The 17,580-nt window shown below is 43.3% G+C and overlaps 2 protein-coding genes and 1 non-coding gene across 3 annotated transcripts; 2 read left to right on the plus strand and 1 right to left on the minus strand.

Moving 5' to 3' along the window:
- Window positions 1–2,112: 2,112 nt before the first annotated feature.
- LOC115670087 (floral homeotic protein DEFICIENS-like) lies at window positions 2,113–4,818 on the minus strand. Its single transcript, XM_030591289.2, has 7 exons — window positions 4,574–4,818; window positions 4,344–4,410; window positions 4,146–4,207; window positions 3,913–4,012; window positions 3,069–3,110; window positions 2,815–2,859; window positions 2,113–2,618 (listed from the first exon to the last, which is right to left on the minus strand). The coding sequence occupies exons 1-7, from the start codon at window positions 4,759–4,761 to the stop codon at window positions 2,421–2,423; spliced, it is 702 nt and encodes a 233-aa protein (XP_030447149.1). The 5' UTR covers window positions 4,762–4,818; the 3' UTR covers window positions 2,113–2,420.
- On the plus strand, window positions 2,969–3,074 carry LOC115670109 (U6 spliceosomal RNA). Its single transcript, XR_004004471.1, has one exon. It is a non-coding gene; the product is annotated as a U6 spliceosomal RNA (small nuclear RNA).
- A 2,850-nt stretch (window positions 4,819–7,668) lies between the features above and the next one.
- On the plus strand, window positions 7,669–9,483 carry LOC115670004 (leucine-rich repeat receptor-like kinase protein FLORAL ORGAN NUMBER1). The gene is made up of 2 exons (XM_030591187.2): window positions 7,669–8,940; window positions 9,095–9,483. The coding sequence occupies exons 1-2, from the start codon at window positions 8,015–8,017 to the stop codon at window positions 9,474–9,476; spliced, it is 1,308 nt and encodes a 435-aa protein (XP_030447047.2). The 5' UTR covers window positions 7,669–8,014; the 3' UTR covers window positions 9,477–9,483.
- The last annotated feature ends 8,097 nt before the right edge of the window (window positions 9,484–17,580 follow it).

Below are 17,580 nucleotides of genomic sequence, written 5' to 3' on the forward strand. Positions count from 1 at the left end.
ATCAATATGATCCGGTAGCTACAATAATCGCTACTTCAGATCAAGCAAGTTGGGAAGTAATTGCTTGTATCACCAAAGCCCAGTCACACGTGAAGAAGTTCAATCACCTCCCTATAGCCATCGCAAGAGAGAGAGTAATTAGATTGCGGATTTGGTCGTCAAAGCCCATCGTAACAAAATCTTGCTCTCGAATTTGGTCTCTTATCCCCGCTTAGCCTTTCGAATTTGCTGTGTTCTTAAGCAAATTTTATGTATTCTTGAACATCTTTTCGATGGGAATTGTAAAGCTTTTCAGACAAAAAAAAATTTAATGTGCTTTTTTCGTAATTAAATTTACTTTTTTCGTCAATTCCTCGTCAGAGTGGTTGTGAAGTAAAATTTCGTTGTTTGAGTTTTCGATTTTTTTGGAACTGATGTTAAATTCTTGGAGTTGAATTCAATTTCGCATTGCTTTATTTTTTTTCTCTTAAAAGGGTGTTGGCTTGGAGTTGATTTGAAAGGGATTAGCTGTACATAAATGCCCTCCACCTGTCAGGAGGAGTAGTAAATCGAGGTGAATGTCAAATTACAAGTATAACCCTCACAAAAGGCAGATACTAATTAACACGCCACTACACATGATCCTGTTCAGTTCAGCATTTGAATACTGCTTTGAGACTCTAAAGCCCCTTGAGCAAATGAAAAATTGTTTGGCAATTTTTTTGGCAAGCTTTGAGGAGATATAATTGCATCTCTAAAGCTCATTTTGGCTGAATGGAGGAATGGAGGAGCCTTGGGGAAGTTGCATTTTCGGGATGCAACTTCACTATTCATCGAGCGACTACTGTTCATCTTCTTCAAGCTTTGGGTCCAGTGGTTGGCGACCGCCGCCTAAGGGGTAGCGCGACCCTGACGACCGCCACCTGGGGTCACCGGGCGTCGCGAGACCTAGGTCAGTTGCGTGACCTAGGGCGTCGTCTGAGGTCCGGCAACCCTAGGCGGCGGTCGCTGGGGTTGCACGACCCCCAGGCGACCGCTGGACCTCGGGCGTTGGCCTGGGTGGCGTGACCCAGGCGACGCCCAAGGTCCGGCGACCCCAGGCGGCGATTGTATGACCCAGGCGATGTGACTTGAGGTCGCTGAACCTCAGGCGTCGCTTGAGTTGCGCGACCTAGGCGACTCTTGAGATCGTGTGACCTCAGGCCACCTCGCCCGAGGTTAGGCGACGGTGGCCGGCGACCAAATCTGGTCGGCGGTGGTGATCAGTGGGTGAGCTCCACCGAGATTGCTTTTTTTTTTTTTAAATATCAGTAAAAGTATTTTATAAAATATAATTTTTACCAAACGGTATTTAGGCCAAAGTTGCTTTCAAATGTGATTTTAAAATACACATTACCAAATACTATTTGCATTTCGGAAAATCCTTTTAGTTCAAATGCTTGTCAAAGGCATTCCCTCGTAGCCGAAGCAAACGAGCCCATAAAGACTCACGAGCTTCCCTCATAGCCGAACCAAACGAGCCCATAAAGACTCACGAGTGCATCTCTCACACATCAATAGGTGAAGTGACGCAAATATCCTTGGGCGTAAGAAACCTTGAATGAATAATTTGGAATTTTTTTATTGTTTTATTACTTAAAAAAATGAATAAACGAAAAATAATTCTATCGTTAACGAAAATATCTTACATGAATTGTTATCGATAATGAAAATTAGCAATTATTTTCAGAAAAATTTTATCTAAATAATTCATTTTTCCGCAAAACAAATGAAGCCTATATATGTTGTAGGTTTCTTTGCCCAACCCCATAGTAGTTAAGGAATGGAAATGTTTAGATCAATTAAGCGCACAGCACAGATTCGATACTCCACGTCGCCAAGCATAAAAAAAATTTGCCTTTAGTTCATCTACATCTTGTATGGTTCGTAAGGTTGGCAGGGCATTTCATGTATTCGAATTTACCTTTTTATAAAAATATATCTTTACCCAACACCATCTCATAATTTTTTGTGAGAGAGACTTCCTATATTTCCAATAGGAAAATTAGATCCTCTCCGTACAACGCCAACGACATACAGTCCAAGATTGTGATGCCACTAGTCGGGTCTATGTCGGAGAAAACAAAAGCCCTATGCTCCAAGTGAAAATATATCATATGGATGTCACATCCATCTAATAAAGTCTAACACGGTCGTTATTTTATCTTACCGACGGACCATAATTCAGGCAAATATTTTTAGCCCTGTTGAACACAAGATGTCCTTGAGGAAAATACCCTGATTTATAATAGGAACATCTTCTGATAAAAGCAAACTTAGTCACTGAATAAGATAACATAACAAAATCCTAAACTTCATATACGGATAAAGTCTAAAATCCGGATTGAACCAGCCCTTAGACAATATGAGGACATCCGAAGGGTTTTTTCGACACCTTCGTCTCACTCGAGCAAAGGGTAGGTCGTGATCTCCGACCCTCCTCCGCTGGCAAGATTGGGATGGTCCGGTTGCAGGCGCAGAGCATACAGGCGAGTGGCGGCGGCGGTGTCCGAGTACCCGATCACAGCCTCGTAGTCCCTGCTGTCGTCAACCATTCCGAAATGCGGGTCGTCCTCCCTCATATGCTTGATCAGATTAGTCTACACAAAAGAGAGAGAGAAATGAACTCGGACATCCTCCAACCATTTTTCCATCAATATAATCAGTAGATGAAGACAGCTGATTAATGTGAATTGGCAGTTTTTTCGGACATAACAGCAGATGTTTCCACAGACAACGAAGAAATAACGTCATTAATTTTAACGAGGTATCTATTAGCCATGAAGCTTTAATTACCCAGTCTTGCAGGAGACTTTTGTTTATTTCCTCAGCATTCTTTTTCTGCAATGAGCACCAACCAAGACAAGATCAGGCGAAATAATCACTTTTATAACAGAAATGAGTGGCCATCAATCATAGAAAATCGGAAACTGTGCATTCTTAAATATGTGTTTCTTTGGAAACACGTGGTTGAATTGGAATGATAACAAGAAAATTAGCATAGCCCTTGCATAAGGAGGATGCGCAAATCGACAAATCATAGGGCTCACCTTCTTCCTGGCGGTGTCGATTTGATTGCTGAGCGTCTTGTACTGTTTCGGCACGAAACAAAAATATTTTAGACCTTTAAGCAATATAAATCCAAGAGCAGAGAAAGGCTAATAGATGCATCAAACAATATCTGAAATTGCCACTCTAATCCATCACAAGCTATTTCTAAAATTTTAACTAACGCACTAAATATAATTTCACAAGTGGATTTTTGACTCGTTTTGCCACCGCTAAATTATAGTGATTTGTGATCTGACATCATCTTAGAACAAACATTTTTCCCACAAGCTTAAAGTTATCTGGAAATAGGTCCACAATGTACATGCTATATAAAACATATGTCGTGACACTAATTATTTACAAAAAAGAATGGTTTCGTAAATAACATGACAACAAATTTGACAATAATCGATTGGTTACTTGTACTATCAGGTCCATGTCTGCATTGATTATGCAACGAGTGAAAGCCTAATACATCGTAAAGTAAGTGAATTTTTCAATAATATGACTTGGCAATACATGAGGAAAAAATTGTTTGACGCATCTACTCTTACATAAACACAAATCTCAATTCAAATCGCGGTTTCTCTTGTCAGCTACTAAAGGGTATGGCAACAAGAAATCCAAATCTCAATTCAAACATCGCAATGCAGGCCTTTGCTTACAATGCAGTGTGAGGATTAATTCTTGTTGAGAGAAATTATGCAAGCACGCTAGAATATTGGCAAAGCACACCAGCTGACGACCATGTCAGTAAAGTGACCTGTCTGGAATTCTTTTGAGCACCCGAGAGTCATTAAAAATCCAAAAGCCAAACGAGCGATTATAGGGTCAATCACGAACCTTTCGTTCGCGGATCAGACTAACGGCGTTGTCCATATCTTGCTCAAGACCGCACAGTTCATCAAAGCTCATACCATTCAATCCTTCCCCAAACCTCCTCCTGCGCAATCATTTTTACCCAACAAATAGAAACCCAGCTCACATACATAGTTAGCATGTCCATGACAAGCCCAACCTCCAACAGTGCTGAAGAAAAATTTGACCAAGATAAATGGAACAGGATCTTCTTTTACCTGACCTCTAGCTGAAGCTTCTTGTTCACCTCCTTCAGCTTCCTCAGGGTCTCTTGCATCTTCTGATGAAAGTGCAGAGAAGAATGTCATTTCAAAACAGACTTTCACAAACAAAACAATCGAACTAACGCCAAGTACGCACATGCATGTGAAAATTTGTTTAGAATATTAAGATAGGGAAAATCAGCAAGATCTGACCTCATAGTGAGAGTTCCAGAGATCGACCTCAAGTGCCTGCTGATACTGATCGTACATCTTCTTAGTTCTAAAACATGAACAGCAGGACAAAAGAAAGAAGAAAACCAAAACCAAAAACAACGGGGCAGCATATGAGTCAAACAAATCTAGGGTTTTCTTTTTCACAGGAAGAGATGAGAAAAAAAGGCCGAAGGAAAACGAATCAAGAAAACAAAAATAAGGTTTTATACGTGGTGGAGGGACTGATGTACTCGTGGAGCTTGCCGGTGCTGGAGATCATGATGATGGAGACCTTGGCGTCGCAGAGGACGGTGAGCTCGTTCGCCTTCTTGAACAGCCCGTTCCGCCGCTTCGAGTAGGTCACCTGCCGGTTCGTCGTGTTCTCTATCAGTTTGATCTGGATCTTCCCTCTCGCCATCTCTCTCTCTCTCTCTCTCTCTCTCTCTCTCTCTCTCTTCTGTGACCCAGAATGAAGAAGAACAAAAACCACCGAGCTAAAAAGAGAGAGGGCGAGTACAGAAGGAGGGGGGTCTTCCCTTTTTGCCGTAAATGGAAAGGGCATGCCAAATTGGTGAAAGGTAGTGTACGAAGTGATGAAACATAGTAAGTGCCATGTTTGCAGTTCTGGGGCTTCATTGATTTGAAACGCATTTCCCACGGTGGTGGTGGACCGCTACCTTCCGTTCCGTCCGACCAGAGACCCAGCTGGCACATCCCACGGTTTGGCGGACCATGTGGATCCACACCATTTTTACCGTCGATCCGGCCAGTCTTGTCTCAGGGATCGTGTGATCAACGGTGAGGGTGATCGGTTCCGGGTTCCAGGGCGGGTCGGTTCTCACTCCAGAATCTGACGCTGAATTGGGTAAGGTCAGTTCTTAGTTTGTGAAATCGGGAGCCGACTAACCTGGTCCTAGAACCAATAATTTCTTCTCCTTTTCTTTTGGTTTCTTCTATTCCCTACAAGTGGAAGTTTCCCAATATTAAAAGAAAAAAAAATACTAATTACAATTTGCTTCAAAATAAATTATAAAAAAAAAAGAAATCTTGATCGTGTTCCTTAAGTTCCCCATGTGTAATCGGAAACTGGACCGGTCCATCTAGGAACCACCCACAATCGGCCGATCTGGTTCCAAATTGGACCGTAGATTGGACCGAGTCTAAAAATTCAATGCAATATTTTCTCTCGATTATGTGTCTAGAAATAACAAAATCAGAATGTGAGCACCTCACTGAATAATATACGTGTTTTCACATGCCTCTTCTAGTTTTTCTCGTAAGGCATACTGTTTGGATTAGAAATTGCAAAATGTCTTTACTTACTTAGCATATCCTTGGTGGAGTAACTTGATGCAATTCAACTTTTGCCTCCTCCTTGTACCTTAGACAAAAACCTGGATGTGATCGATGTTGTAGGCTTACTCCATTTGTCTGCGGGATTTTGATTTGATATATTGTCTTGTTTTGGGAGCTGACAGAAACGGCGGACCAGAACGGAGAAACGCTAACCCCAGTTACCAACGGAGGAACATCTTCCCGGTCATTTTTGTGATCGGTAGGACCTGATCCTTAGCCTTCTTCATCCAAACTTTCCATTAACCCTACTGCAACTGTAGTTGGTCCAGCTGTGTCTTGTTGTATTTCAATACGACTTCTCTGTGAATCTTTGTTAAGCTCTTTAAGCTTGAACTTGAAGCTCCTTGAATCTTGATTGACTCGAGTGCAGAAATATATAGAGACCAACGAATGGTATGGGGCTCATCGATGCGGGCGCGGCTGTCAGGGATCCATAATGCCAAGTTTTGTGGAAAGCTCGTCCCGAGCTATGCTAAAATTTAATAAATTCAAATTACAGTTGTTTCAGAAATTGAAATCCATCGATAGGCATCATAGGAGACAAAAGCAATGTTCTCAGGCACTATTGAAGTATACGTTGAATCACCAGACGTTGGGTGCTTCCGCCATGAGATATATTAGCACGAGATATTTGACGTACAACGTTCAAATTTAATAAATACTATAACAATAGAGGTTTTAGTTGTATATGTAGATAAACAATCCAGGTTTTCATTCAATGTGGGACAAAGAGAACTCCCAACCGTGGTAGCTCGGTGATAAATAAGTCATACTATCTTCTCTGAGGTCACAAACTCGAGGCATCTGGTGAGTGAATCTCTAATTAGTTTGTGTGCTCGGGGCATTTGCTATCTCATGCCGAGACCCTTATAGTATGCATAAATGAGGTAGCTACGCTGATCGTCCATTCCCGCCCTTTGACTTTTAAAATAAGATGAGACAAAGGAAGGCATACTTCATTAGAGTTAGGGCTCCAAACGGTCGGGTTTCTATCGAAACTAAAGCCTAGTCCAAACATATCGGGCCTTTTGTTCAAAGGCAACAAATCGTGGCTGACGATCAGAAAATAAAACGCCAAAATCAGTAGCAGCGACATACAAAACACACCAGAATTATCAAGTACAACATAAACAGCGCTAAGGGAAATGTGTAAAACATGGGACACATTTAGTCACCATTTTGAACATCCGTAATTACCAAGAGAAGGGAAGTGGCTTTTGCTAATCATCCAGCACCATCAATGCCAAAGGTCAGAAGCACGGGAAAACAGTCAGGTCCTATAAATGCATCCGCATCGGCAGTCGGCGACTATATTTACGAGAGGTAATAATGCTAAAGAGCACCGACCGATTAAAGGTTTGCCCACCCCACGTCTCTCGAACTTATGGTCTCGTGAGGCCTCCGCTGTTGTTCCCAATTTTTTTTTTTTTTTTGGTCGGGATGTTGTTCCCAAGTTACACAGCGTCATTCACATCTTCTTCCGGTGTCAAACGTCTGACTGCATGCCATCGATCTCTGCATGTCCGAGGCACAGAGGTCCCTCGGGACTTGAAGGCTAAGCAACAGCTAAAGCCTAAAATGTCATATGGGCGTAGGCTGAAGGAAGTAGCTGGAGTAACGATGCGTCGGTTTTGGCGCACCGTACGAACTCGTTTGTTTTTTGGACGATGTTAACGTTGTTTAGTCTCGAAATGTTGTCATTTCCCTCGGTGTGTCAAGTCTAATCGCATGCTTCTAAAGCTCTAATCACAAACGTTCACCCATCAAAAGCAGATGGGATGAAACGAAAGGTCCCATCACCAAACTTCGTCGAAGTCAGCTTCTCGCTTTTTCCACTCGAAATGGTCGGCCGAAAGTGAACTCTCTGCCCAAGTGAATTCATGCGTCGACGGTGAAAGCCCACTACATCGTTCGAACGAATGCTGGTGAAATCGGCCTCGAAAAGTTGAGCCCTGCGTTCCAAAATGAAGAGCTGCGACCCAAACGCTTAGCTGTTCATCAGGCCCATCGACCAAACTTAGAGAGGCTGCTACAGATCCACTGTAACCTCACGTTTTTCAGAAAGAATTCCCCCCACTTTGCGTTAGGAGAGCGAACGAGAAGGAGACAGCGTTCGCTTTACGGTCAAACTCCAAGATAAAAAAACTCAAATCGAAATCCGACTGAAAATCGAAACTTAACGGATCGTACGGAGCAGTCAACCAAGAATCAAGAATCTCACTGGCCATCTCACTGGCCATCTCACCGCCATCCTCTTTATACTCTCTTCCTCTTTGATCTGATCTAGCTCTCTTCTCAGATTGCATGCACGAGGGATGTCGCCGCTTTCGAGCTCGTTCTCTCTCTTCCTCTTCTTCGTTCTCGCGATCACGCCATTCTCGCAGCTCTTCGTTCCGGTCGATTCAAGAACTCATCCCGGAGACGTTCGAGTCCTCGAAGCTCTCAAGGCATCCATCGACCCGAAGTCCGTGCATCCCGGATCTTGCGTGAGCTCCTGGGACTTCTCCGTCGACCCTTGCGACCGCATCTTCAGCGACCGCTTCACGTGCGGCCTCCTATGCGACCTCGCCGTCTCCAACTACTCCCGCGTCACCAAGATCGCCCTCGACTCCGCCGGCTACTCCGGCAACCTCTCCTCCGTCCCCTGGGACGACGATGTGCTTTACCTCGAAACCCTCGACGTCTCCTACAACTCGTTCGCCGGCTCCGTCCCCGGCTCGCTCGCAGGCCTGACTAGCCTCCGCCGGCTCCGGCTCTCTCGGAACTCGCTCTCTGGCCAACTCCCTGCCTCGCTCGGCTCGCTCGCCGCCCTTGAGGAGCTCAGCCTCGACGGCAACAACTTCGACGGGGGCATACCGTCGAGCTTCAACCGTCTGGCGAGCTTGAAAAGGCTCGAGCTCCAAGGGAACAACCTCTCCGGCGACCTGTTGTCCGATCTGGGCTCGCTCAAGAGCCTGTTTTTCCTCGACGCGAGCGACAACCAGTTCTCCGGTGGAGTCCCGGCGGCTCTCCCGCCGTCGCTGGTGGAGCTCTCGCTCCGGAACAACCGCCTGCGAGGGGACCTCCCGGAAATCGACCGCGGAGCGACGAAGCTCCTGCAGGTCCTGGATCTGAGCCGGAACGAGCTGAGCGGCGCTGTGCCGTCGGCGCTCTTCGAGCACCCGTCCCTCGAGCAGCTCACGCTCTCGCATAACAGCTTCACGTCCTTGCACGCGCCGCCGTTGGGGGGTGTGAACAGCAGGTCTGCCAATTCGTGTTCCCGTATGGAAATTTAAATTTTCATCATGTCAAAAATATTAAACTATGTTTCAATGCGCCAATCAAGAAGATATTTAAATTCTTCCTTTTATTTATCAATATTTGGGTCAAAATTTGACGTCCCTAGTGAATAGCAGGCTGGTGGCCGTCGACCTCAGCTACAACAATCTCCGAGGGCTATTGCCGGGGTTCATGGCGGCAATGCCGACGCTGTCGGCGCTGTCGCTGGAGCACAACCTGTTCACAGGGATGATACCGTCGCAGTACGCGCTGAGGGTGAGGGACGCCGCCCTCGGACGGAGAGGCGGCGGGACGACCGAGATCGGGAGGCTGCTGCTGGGCGGGAACTACTTGTTCGGGCCGATACCGGGACCGCTGATGGGGCTCAGGCCCGGGTCGGCGAACGTGAGCCTGGTGGACAACTGCCTGTACCGGTGCCCCAACGAGTTCTTCTTCTGTCAGGGCGGCGATCAGAAGTCGCCGGCGGATTGTAAGAGCTTCAGCCCTATTATTCCATAGACAAAAATTGAAACTGAAAAAAGAAAAACTGTATCATATACGGTGGATTCTTTATTGGTTTGTATTGAATTTTGGTAGATTTGGGTAACGTTAAAATTATTCCATATTAATCGGGGATAGCTCATAAGGCTTATATATTGCAATTTCCTGGTCGACGGTTGGTATGCAAATGGTCACCGACTTGTTAGACACGGCACGTGAGCCCGATCCGAAGTGACATGCACGTGCGTTTCTTGCTCGTAGATAACTATCATCTTCTCTAATGGATTTTTATAAAAGATATAAAGTGCCATTCTTTAGGTCTTGAATCTGTTTTTTTTTTCCCTGAAATTGGGGTAAAAGATTGCGAGGCTTCTCCTCCAACGAGGGAAAATTACCTATGTGAAGACGACGTCGTATCTCCTCATGGAAACTCGAGAATGCATTCTTATTATAATAATTATTATTATTATTATGAAGTCCCATGTGCAGCGTAGTTGCATTGCCGGTGGACAACCCAACGCATTTAAGAGCCATCACATGGGCCATTGAAGTTCTCCAATCCAACGGTCAAGACAATCTTCCAGCTGCAAGATATTGTCCGATTTAGTTTGTCCTATGTCGAATATAAATGTTTTATCCTTTGGCGCTTACATGTAAGCACTTTTCCAAAAAATTGCATACCTTGATGGTACCATCACCCGAGCACTCTTTGCATTGGAGTTCTAATGCTAAATAAGGTCGTTACATCTCAATGCATCAGTAAGCTTCCTCTGTTCGGTGTGCAATTCAATTCATTCCCGTCCCATTTGCCAATTTGGAAGCCTGCCAGCAGGCGCACATTATCCAAGCTTGCTGGTCTCGGTCGTTACGCTCAATCTCTACTTGCTTGTGTCACTACCGACATCGTCACTACCATTGTTGTCTTCGGCGGTGCCCCCACCAAACCACAACCTCCCTGTGTTTGTGTGTGCGCGAACTACAATGGGTCGACCTGCCTCTAGCCAACTCCAAAGCAATTATGACCCATTTCCTTCCTCGTGTTGTAGCATTCGGAGGCGATTTTACTATTAATTGTTCTAAAAGCTTAAGCTATTAGATGAAGGTGTAATTTAATATTTAATTACTCTAACACTCTCCCTTACTCTTAAGATTTGAACTCAGAATCTCCAGCTCTGATACCATATGAGATTTGGTGGGACCACAGCCAACTCTTCTAAAAGCTTAAACTGTTAGATGATGGCGTGGTTTAATATTTAATTACTCTATCAATACGGTATGTCTAACGGGTGACTAAGTTATGAGCATAATACATTATACATGAAAAACAGTACCCTCTCTCCATATAAAGGCTTCTCTTTAACTGAAACCAAAGTAAATGAAAGGGGCGGCGTTGGACAATCAACGCAGCAACTTGCCTTGACATAACAATTCGCATCGCACCTTCTTCGAAATGCTCGGCCCTGATCATGATTACCCGGTATCATCCGTGACCGGAGTTCGAAGTCAGTTAAACTTTTACAACCGCAAATGCACACCGGCTCACTAAAATACCAGCAAACTCTCTTCGCCCCGAGGTCGGCACGTCTCGTCACGAAATTCATCTCGCTCTTTCGAATTTGTGTCCTCGTTGAAGGCGTACAAGTACGAGAGTCACAAAGCTAACCACGCTTGGTGGTAGCCGAGCCGAGATTGCTGGTGTGATTCTGACTTCGCTTCGAGGTCTCGCAGCAAAATTCATGCAATGCGAAGCGTTTTCTGAAGCCTGAGCAGTTGCAAAACTTTGACAAATTGGGCCCAAACAGGCGAGAGGCCTTAAACTCAGAGCCCAGAAAGAAATCAAAAGCGTCTGGGCCCAGATTGAACTGACAGGGCCACGTCTCCCCAGATTTAGAACTTCCACTTGATTGCCTAGCAATCAATCCCTTAGGTTCCCATTTGGTATATAAGAATGAGATAGATCGGATTATAAAAGAAATCGGAATGAGAATTAATGTAAAAAGTATTGCATTTGGCAATGCATCGAAATTGGAACGTATCTTTCTGTGGAATGAGTTTTGATCTTTCAAATCGTAATCTATTGGTGAAAAAAATTGGTTACCGTACCCAATTTTTCATTCAAAAGGTTACCAATTCCCGAGCTTAATAAATAACCCACTTGTATGCTTGCCTTTTTTTTCATTGATCACATTCCCGTCATTCTCACTCATTCCTGCCTCCCACATGGTAATGAAAATGCATGAATGCACCGATGTTCATTCCCCAATTTCCATTTCCATTCCGCTTCATTTCAACTTGCCAAATGGTATCGATCGAGAATGTGTCTGTTCCAGTTCCGATGGTTTCATTTCCGATATCCAGAGGAGTCAGGGACTTTGGACGGCTTTATTCCTTTTTCTTTCTTTTTTTTTTGGTGGGGGGGGGGGGAGAGCAATTTTTAACTAACAATTCACTAAGTTTTTCTTCTTTCTTAAGCAACAAAACTAGATTTGCAGCACAGCATTCCCAAGTTGCTTCGCCAAGTTCAAGCAAGTATTAACCTAAATGCTGGTGGATTCACTGAATCTCATCTCAACAAGATCTAACTTCATCTACCGCTCCAATCAAAAGGTTCTTTCCCACCCCCATTAAATTAATCATTATCTAGGTCGAAAATGAGAGGGACCCACAAACCACAAGGAAGTACCATTCACAAAATTACTCGTGGAATACAATAATGCTTCCAAGGAATGGTTGTCCATGTTGGGTCCCCACGGAGATAGATGTGAAGACCATGTCCCGTATCAAAATGCCATCGATTTCTTGAAGCCCATGCCCATCCCCATCCCCATCTTTTGATGGAGAGGTCGGTCAACTTTCTAGGAATTTCGTTTGGCATTTCCTATAGAAAATCAAAGTGTGCGTGAGTGGTCCCCGAAATGGGTCAGGTTGATCCGAAACCCAAAAGCCCTCCATGGGCTTTCGCCCGCTAGAAGCTAGCGAAAAAGCAACCTTTTTAGGTGGTTTCGAAGCACGGCGTGCCATTAATATAAGCCGATCCCTACTACGCGTCGACACTATTGGTCCTAGCCAATTGCAGATGAAGAATCTCGAAACCTAGTCATACAGATTTTTGCTTCCATTTCATGGTCAATGAAATCATATGATAAGCCCCTGAAGTTAAAACGCAGTTGCTGCAACCAAGATGCTCAAGCAGCTGCAGTAGGTTTTAGTCGCATACTGTTGGTTGATCAGACTATCTACTTTGAACTTTTCCAACACATTGGGAATGAGACATTCCCTTCTCACATATTCAAACTCCCCGAAGCCCTCACTTCAACCTTTTGGCACTTCTAGCTATCTTTTTACGCTTATTCCTGCACGAGTTTAAATTGCTTCCTTCATGTTCTTTCAAGAATAGCACAAAAGATCTTCGCTTTAGTTAAGCTGGAGGACCGAAAGTAGAGTTTCCGATCATGAAATTCACGTTCGCAGTGAAGTTACTGGCCGTGGCGGTATTGGGGATATCGATCACGCGTGATAAATTGATTTACCATGCTTCCAGACTAACTACAATTGCTTAGTCGTATGCAAATCGGGCCTAATTTTCTAATATTGCTTTCTTGGATTTACTATCTTTCTTGCATTTAATAGAGGATAATACCCATTGACGAGTATAATACACCTTGTGAGGTGAGGAGAAAGTGTTTTGTGCGTTGATTACACTATCGAATTGATACAATCGACTAATCACATCATCCCATAATAGGTGTCCAAGTTGATTATGTGTTCAAATTTTAGAAATTCTCCAATTTAATTGGGTTTGGTTTTTTTTATTTGCGTGTCGATAAATTCGTTAGAAGATATTAATCCAAACTATTTTTCTTTGCCATCCGAGCTAAAGATAAAGAAAGACATAAAAAAAGGGAACAAGCACAATATGTACGGTTTCAATCTGTCGCTAGTAGTCACCCACCACCACCTCCATTAAGAGTCGGCCATTCCCCAACTCGGAAAACCGCTGATCAACTAACAATGCTTTCGCCAAACATAATCTCTTAATCCAACTTGAAAATGAAACACAAAATCATCATGATTCTTAAGTTCTAACCTTTGAATAGGTAGGTGCTCCCTCATTGGGATTCATAATGATTTGGTGCCTCATCTAACTACTCGATCTTCTCCCAACACATGAATGAATACCGTTCGAAATCAATAGAGAATAGTAGAGTCACGTTTACGTCAAAAAATGCAATCAAGTCTAAAAATTTGTCATAAAAGTGCAATCGAGTCCTGAAATTTTCAAAAAGTGCAATCAACGGAATGGCTTGATCGTATCAACTTGACAAGTTTTAGGATTCGATTGCACTTTTTTGAAAGTTTCAGGACTGGATTATACATTCGTTACAAATTTCGGAACTTTCAACGCACTTATCCCTTCTCCTTATCATACGGTCGAATATCACATCCGTACTAAGTGATATCAAGGCGGGATTAATGCAATCGATCTTGATAAGTTAAATACGAAAAAGGGTCACGTTGCATAAACCCATAGAGGAAAAGTTAAGTTCAATTTGGATCATCGATATGGAGGGAATCGAGATCCCACATGGCAAATGGCAATGCCAAACACTCAACCTTTTTTGAAGTGGTGGGGAGGGGGACCTTCGTTGTCGCTAAAAAGGGGTTTCATCTCTCAATCCAACGCATCCTTAACCCACCAAATTTTTTTTTTTTAATTGCTGAAGATAACGAGGTGCCCTTTGAGGTGGCTAAAGCCTGCTGGCTCTAATTATTTTATTCCTACTTAGACCATGATTAGTACTATATATATAATTACTATATTCTCTATGCTCTGTCTGTCCCCTCCATAATGTAATTATTGGTCCGTTGTCGAGGATAGCCTAGCATCATAATCAATAAACCATTCAAATGAATGCCTAGGGTATTCTAATTCACAAAAAATTATTGGGATAAGTGCACTGAAAGTTCTAGAACTTATCGCGAAAGTGCAATCGAATCCTTAAAGCTTTTGAAAAGTGCAACCGAGTCATAGAATTTGCTAACATTTTCAGGTCTGCTAGTTGGTTGATAAACTTGTGCGAATCATAAGCAGACCTACAGGAAGCCGAGACTTCCCTTCTTGTCATCCTAGGCATGAGAGGCTATTATACCTACTTACCCGGAGATAGCCAATCGAAATTGACGTGGTGTATACCTTCACCACCTAAGAGGCCCCAAGTTCCCTCCAAATCTTTTTCTTTCCTAAAGAGAGGGAATACGGAGAGAAACTTGGAGACGGATCTCCATCGTACCGAAGAGTCCCTTTCCCTTATTGTTTCCTCGAGCCTTTTTAGGTCTTGCTCAGGACCACAAGGCATCCTTAATCCACCAATTTTTTTTTTTTATTGCTGAAGATAACGAGGTGCCCTTTGTGGTGGCTAACGCTGCTGGCTCTAATTATTTTATTCCTACTTAGACCATGAGTAGTACTATATGTATAATTACCATATTCCCTATGCTCTGTCTGTCCCCTCCATCATGTAATTATTGGTCCCTTGTCGAGGATAGCCTGTCATCATAATCAATAAACCATTCAAATGAATGCCTAGGGTATTCTAAAGGCCGTTTAGAACGCCAAATAAAAAATTTCGTAAATAGTTTGGAAGAAATGTGTTTGTAGAATTTTTGTTCGCACATTTTGCAAAAATTTGTGCCGAGAAACATGGAGAGAAACAAGAAGTAAAAAAGTCGCTTCTTGTTCTCGACACAATTTTGAGAACTAGTTTTTTTTTTTCTTTCTTATTTTTGTGTTGTTCTTCCCGCGGCCGGCGGCCGCGACCGCCCCAGGGCCCCGGCGGGGGCGTCACGGCCTCGCCGCCGCCGGGCGGAGGCGAGGGCGAGGGCCGGACCCTCGCCGCCCGGGCGAGGCGGCCTCGCCCAGATCGAGCGAGGCCGAGCCTCGCCGTCCGTCGCGACGGCGAGGTCGGCCTCGCCCGAGACGGCGAGGCTCGGCCTCGCCCGCAGACGGCGAGGGTCCGCCGCTCGCCTCGCGGCGAGGGCGACCTCACCTCGCCGGCGGCCGGCGAGGTCCGTGACGCCCGCTCGGCCCTAGTCGTGGCCGGTCGCGGCGACCGGCCATGGCCAAAGAAGAAAGTAGAAAGAAAAAAAAATAAACAATTCAAAATATTATTAAAATATTATTTGGGAACGTAAATTTTTGTAGTTACCAAACGCATTGCTCTTTTCTACTCTAGGAATAGAAATTTTGGACACTTTATCAAACGCCTTCAAATACTCAAAAATTGTTTCCGGCACGTAAAAAAAATCATTTCGTTCGTAAATAATACCAGCACCAGAATTATTCATGCGCACCCTAATTCACAAAATATTATTGGTATAAGTGCACTGAAAATCCCAAAACTTATCGCGAAAGTGCAATCAAATCCTTAAAGCTTTTGAAAGATGCAGCCGAGTCCTAGAATTTGCTAGCATTTTCTGTTAGTCAAGCTGGACGGAGTTAATGGAAGGATTTGACTATTATTTTTTGAAAATTTTAAGACTCGATTACACTTTCGTGACAAGTCTTAGAATTTCCATCACACTTATTCCTGAATTTTTTAATTGAATGTCTAGAATAGTCTTAGTTCATACGCTCTTTACTTGGGGGTTCATGCTAGGTTGTTGCATCTAAGCGCCCATATCTATCCTCTTCAACTATATATATATATATAAAGGGCTATTTTAATTTCTTCATTTTATTTAACAATATGAATAGTCATGACTCGTGAACGTCCTTTTAGGATATTTATTTTGTGCAACTTATTCAAGCATTTATGATTGGCATGGAATGCGGCGGGCGATATTGGTCAACAGATATCATAGATATTAACCTTTTTAAAAATGGAAGCACTTGCCAACTTTATGTCTTTTCCAAGCATCTTCATAAATACATAATTAGCAGCTTATATAGAGAAGTTTGCACTTATCTCCAACCATGTTGATTTTCCTTGGCCTTGTTGATTTTTTTAGGAAAAATTTTGTCAATTGAAAAAATATATGTATGTCTATAAATATATACACACACATAAATAAAGGGAGGGACGAGAACGACAATAGAAAAATCGCCTTTGGATGTGATAATAGTTGAATTAGTTACAATGGAAATAATTAATATCCTATATAATAAGTTCATCACTAAGTTCTTTTTGCTTGGGTAGAATCTGATGGTCGTGGTATAGTAATCGAGTGGAGCATTGAGATCGTCGAATGTACCGGTGAGTCGAAGCAAAGAATGGACTAGCTCGGGCACTTTGATCTACATTTGCTTCGCATGTGCCTTTGTTCGTTTTCATTTCGACCGATTATTTTCTTGTCGAGTGGGACTCACATTGGAGTCTTATCTTCTTTATCCCTCGATACGACCAATGGCCATAAAAATATGTTCACAGTCGAGGCGCGTTTTTAAAAGGCTATTGATTACGACGTCGAAGAATAAATCGAGTCAGTTCGGATCGTAACCTAGATCTATTTACAAGAAAGGTCCGTTTCATCAAGAAGCGAACGAGGCAGGACGTAGGATAACGCGATGACCACTCAAAACTGTACAAGAAACATGGGTTTCCTTGTGATTGTAGGCCGCAACATATTTTATACGAAGCAAATCTAAAAAAGAACAAAAAAAGAACAAAAGAATAGAAAATGAAAGGAATATAAAACAGTGTCCACTAAAGAAGAAAAAGAAAAAATACACGAAGACGAACTTTAATTTTCTTTCTCCTTTTCCCAGGAAAATCTGGTCGCAGTGGAGAATAAGCGGGGCTAACCCAAACAATAATTATTATTATTATTATGATAATAGTGATTTAATAATAAGATAATGCCTCCATTATTCAGTGGACAGTGCGATGCCGACTCCCTCCTTTGACCCCACACGCCTTTTCTGATCGTTTTGGTGGGTGGGAAATCGTGGGAGGAAGGAAGAACCAATCACGTTCACATCGATCCACGGTCTCAAGTTCAGATTGTTCAAAAAAGCGATTTTCGTCTTCTTGCTGGGGAGGGTGAGGGACCACCGCTTTGATTATTATCGAAGTGGGGATTAGTGGATTTGAACCAGAGATCTGCTGGCGAATGATGATATCTA

Source organism: Syzygium oleosum, unplaced genomic scaffold (genome assembly GCF_021117445.2).
Source record: "Syzygium oleosum isolate NSW1041296 unplaced genomic scaffold, Sole_v2.1 Sole_v2.22, whole genome shotgun sequence".
Lineage (NCBI taxonomy): Eukaryota > Viridiplantae > Streptophyta > Magnoliopsida > Myrtales > Myrtaceae > Syzygium > Syzygium oleosum.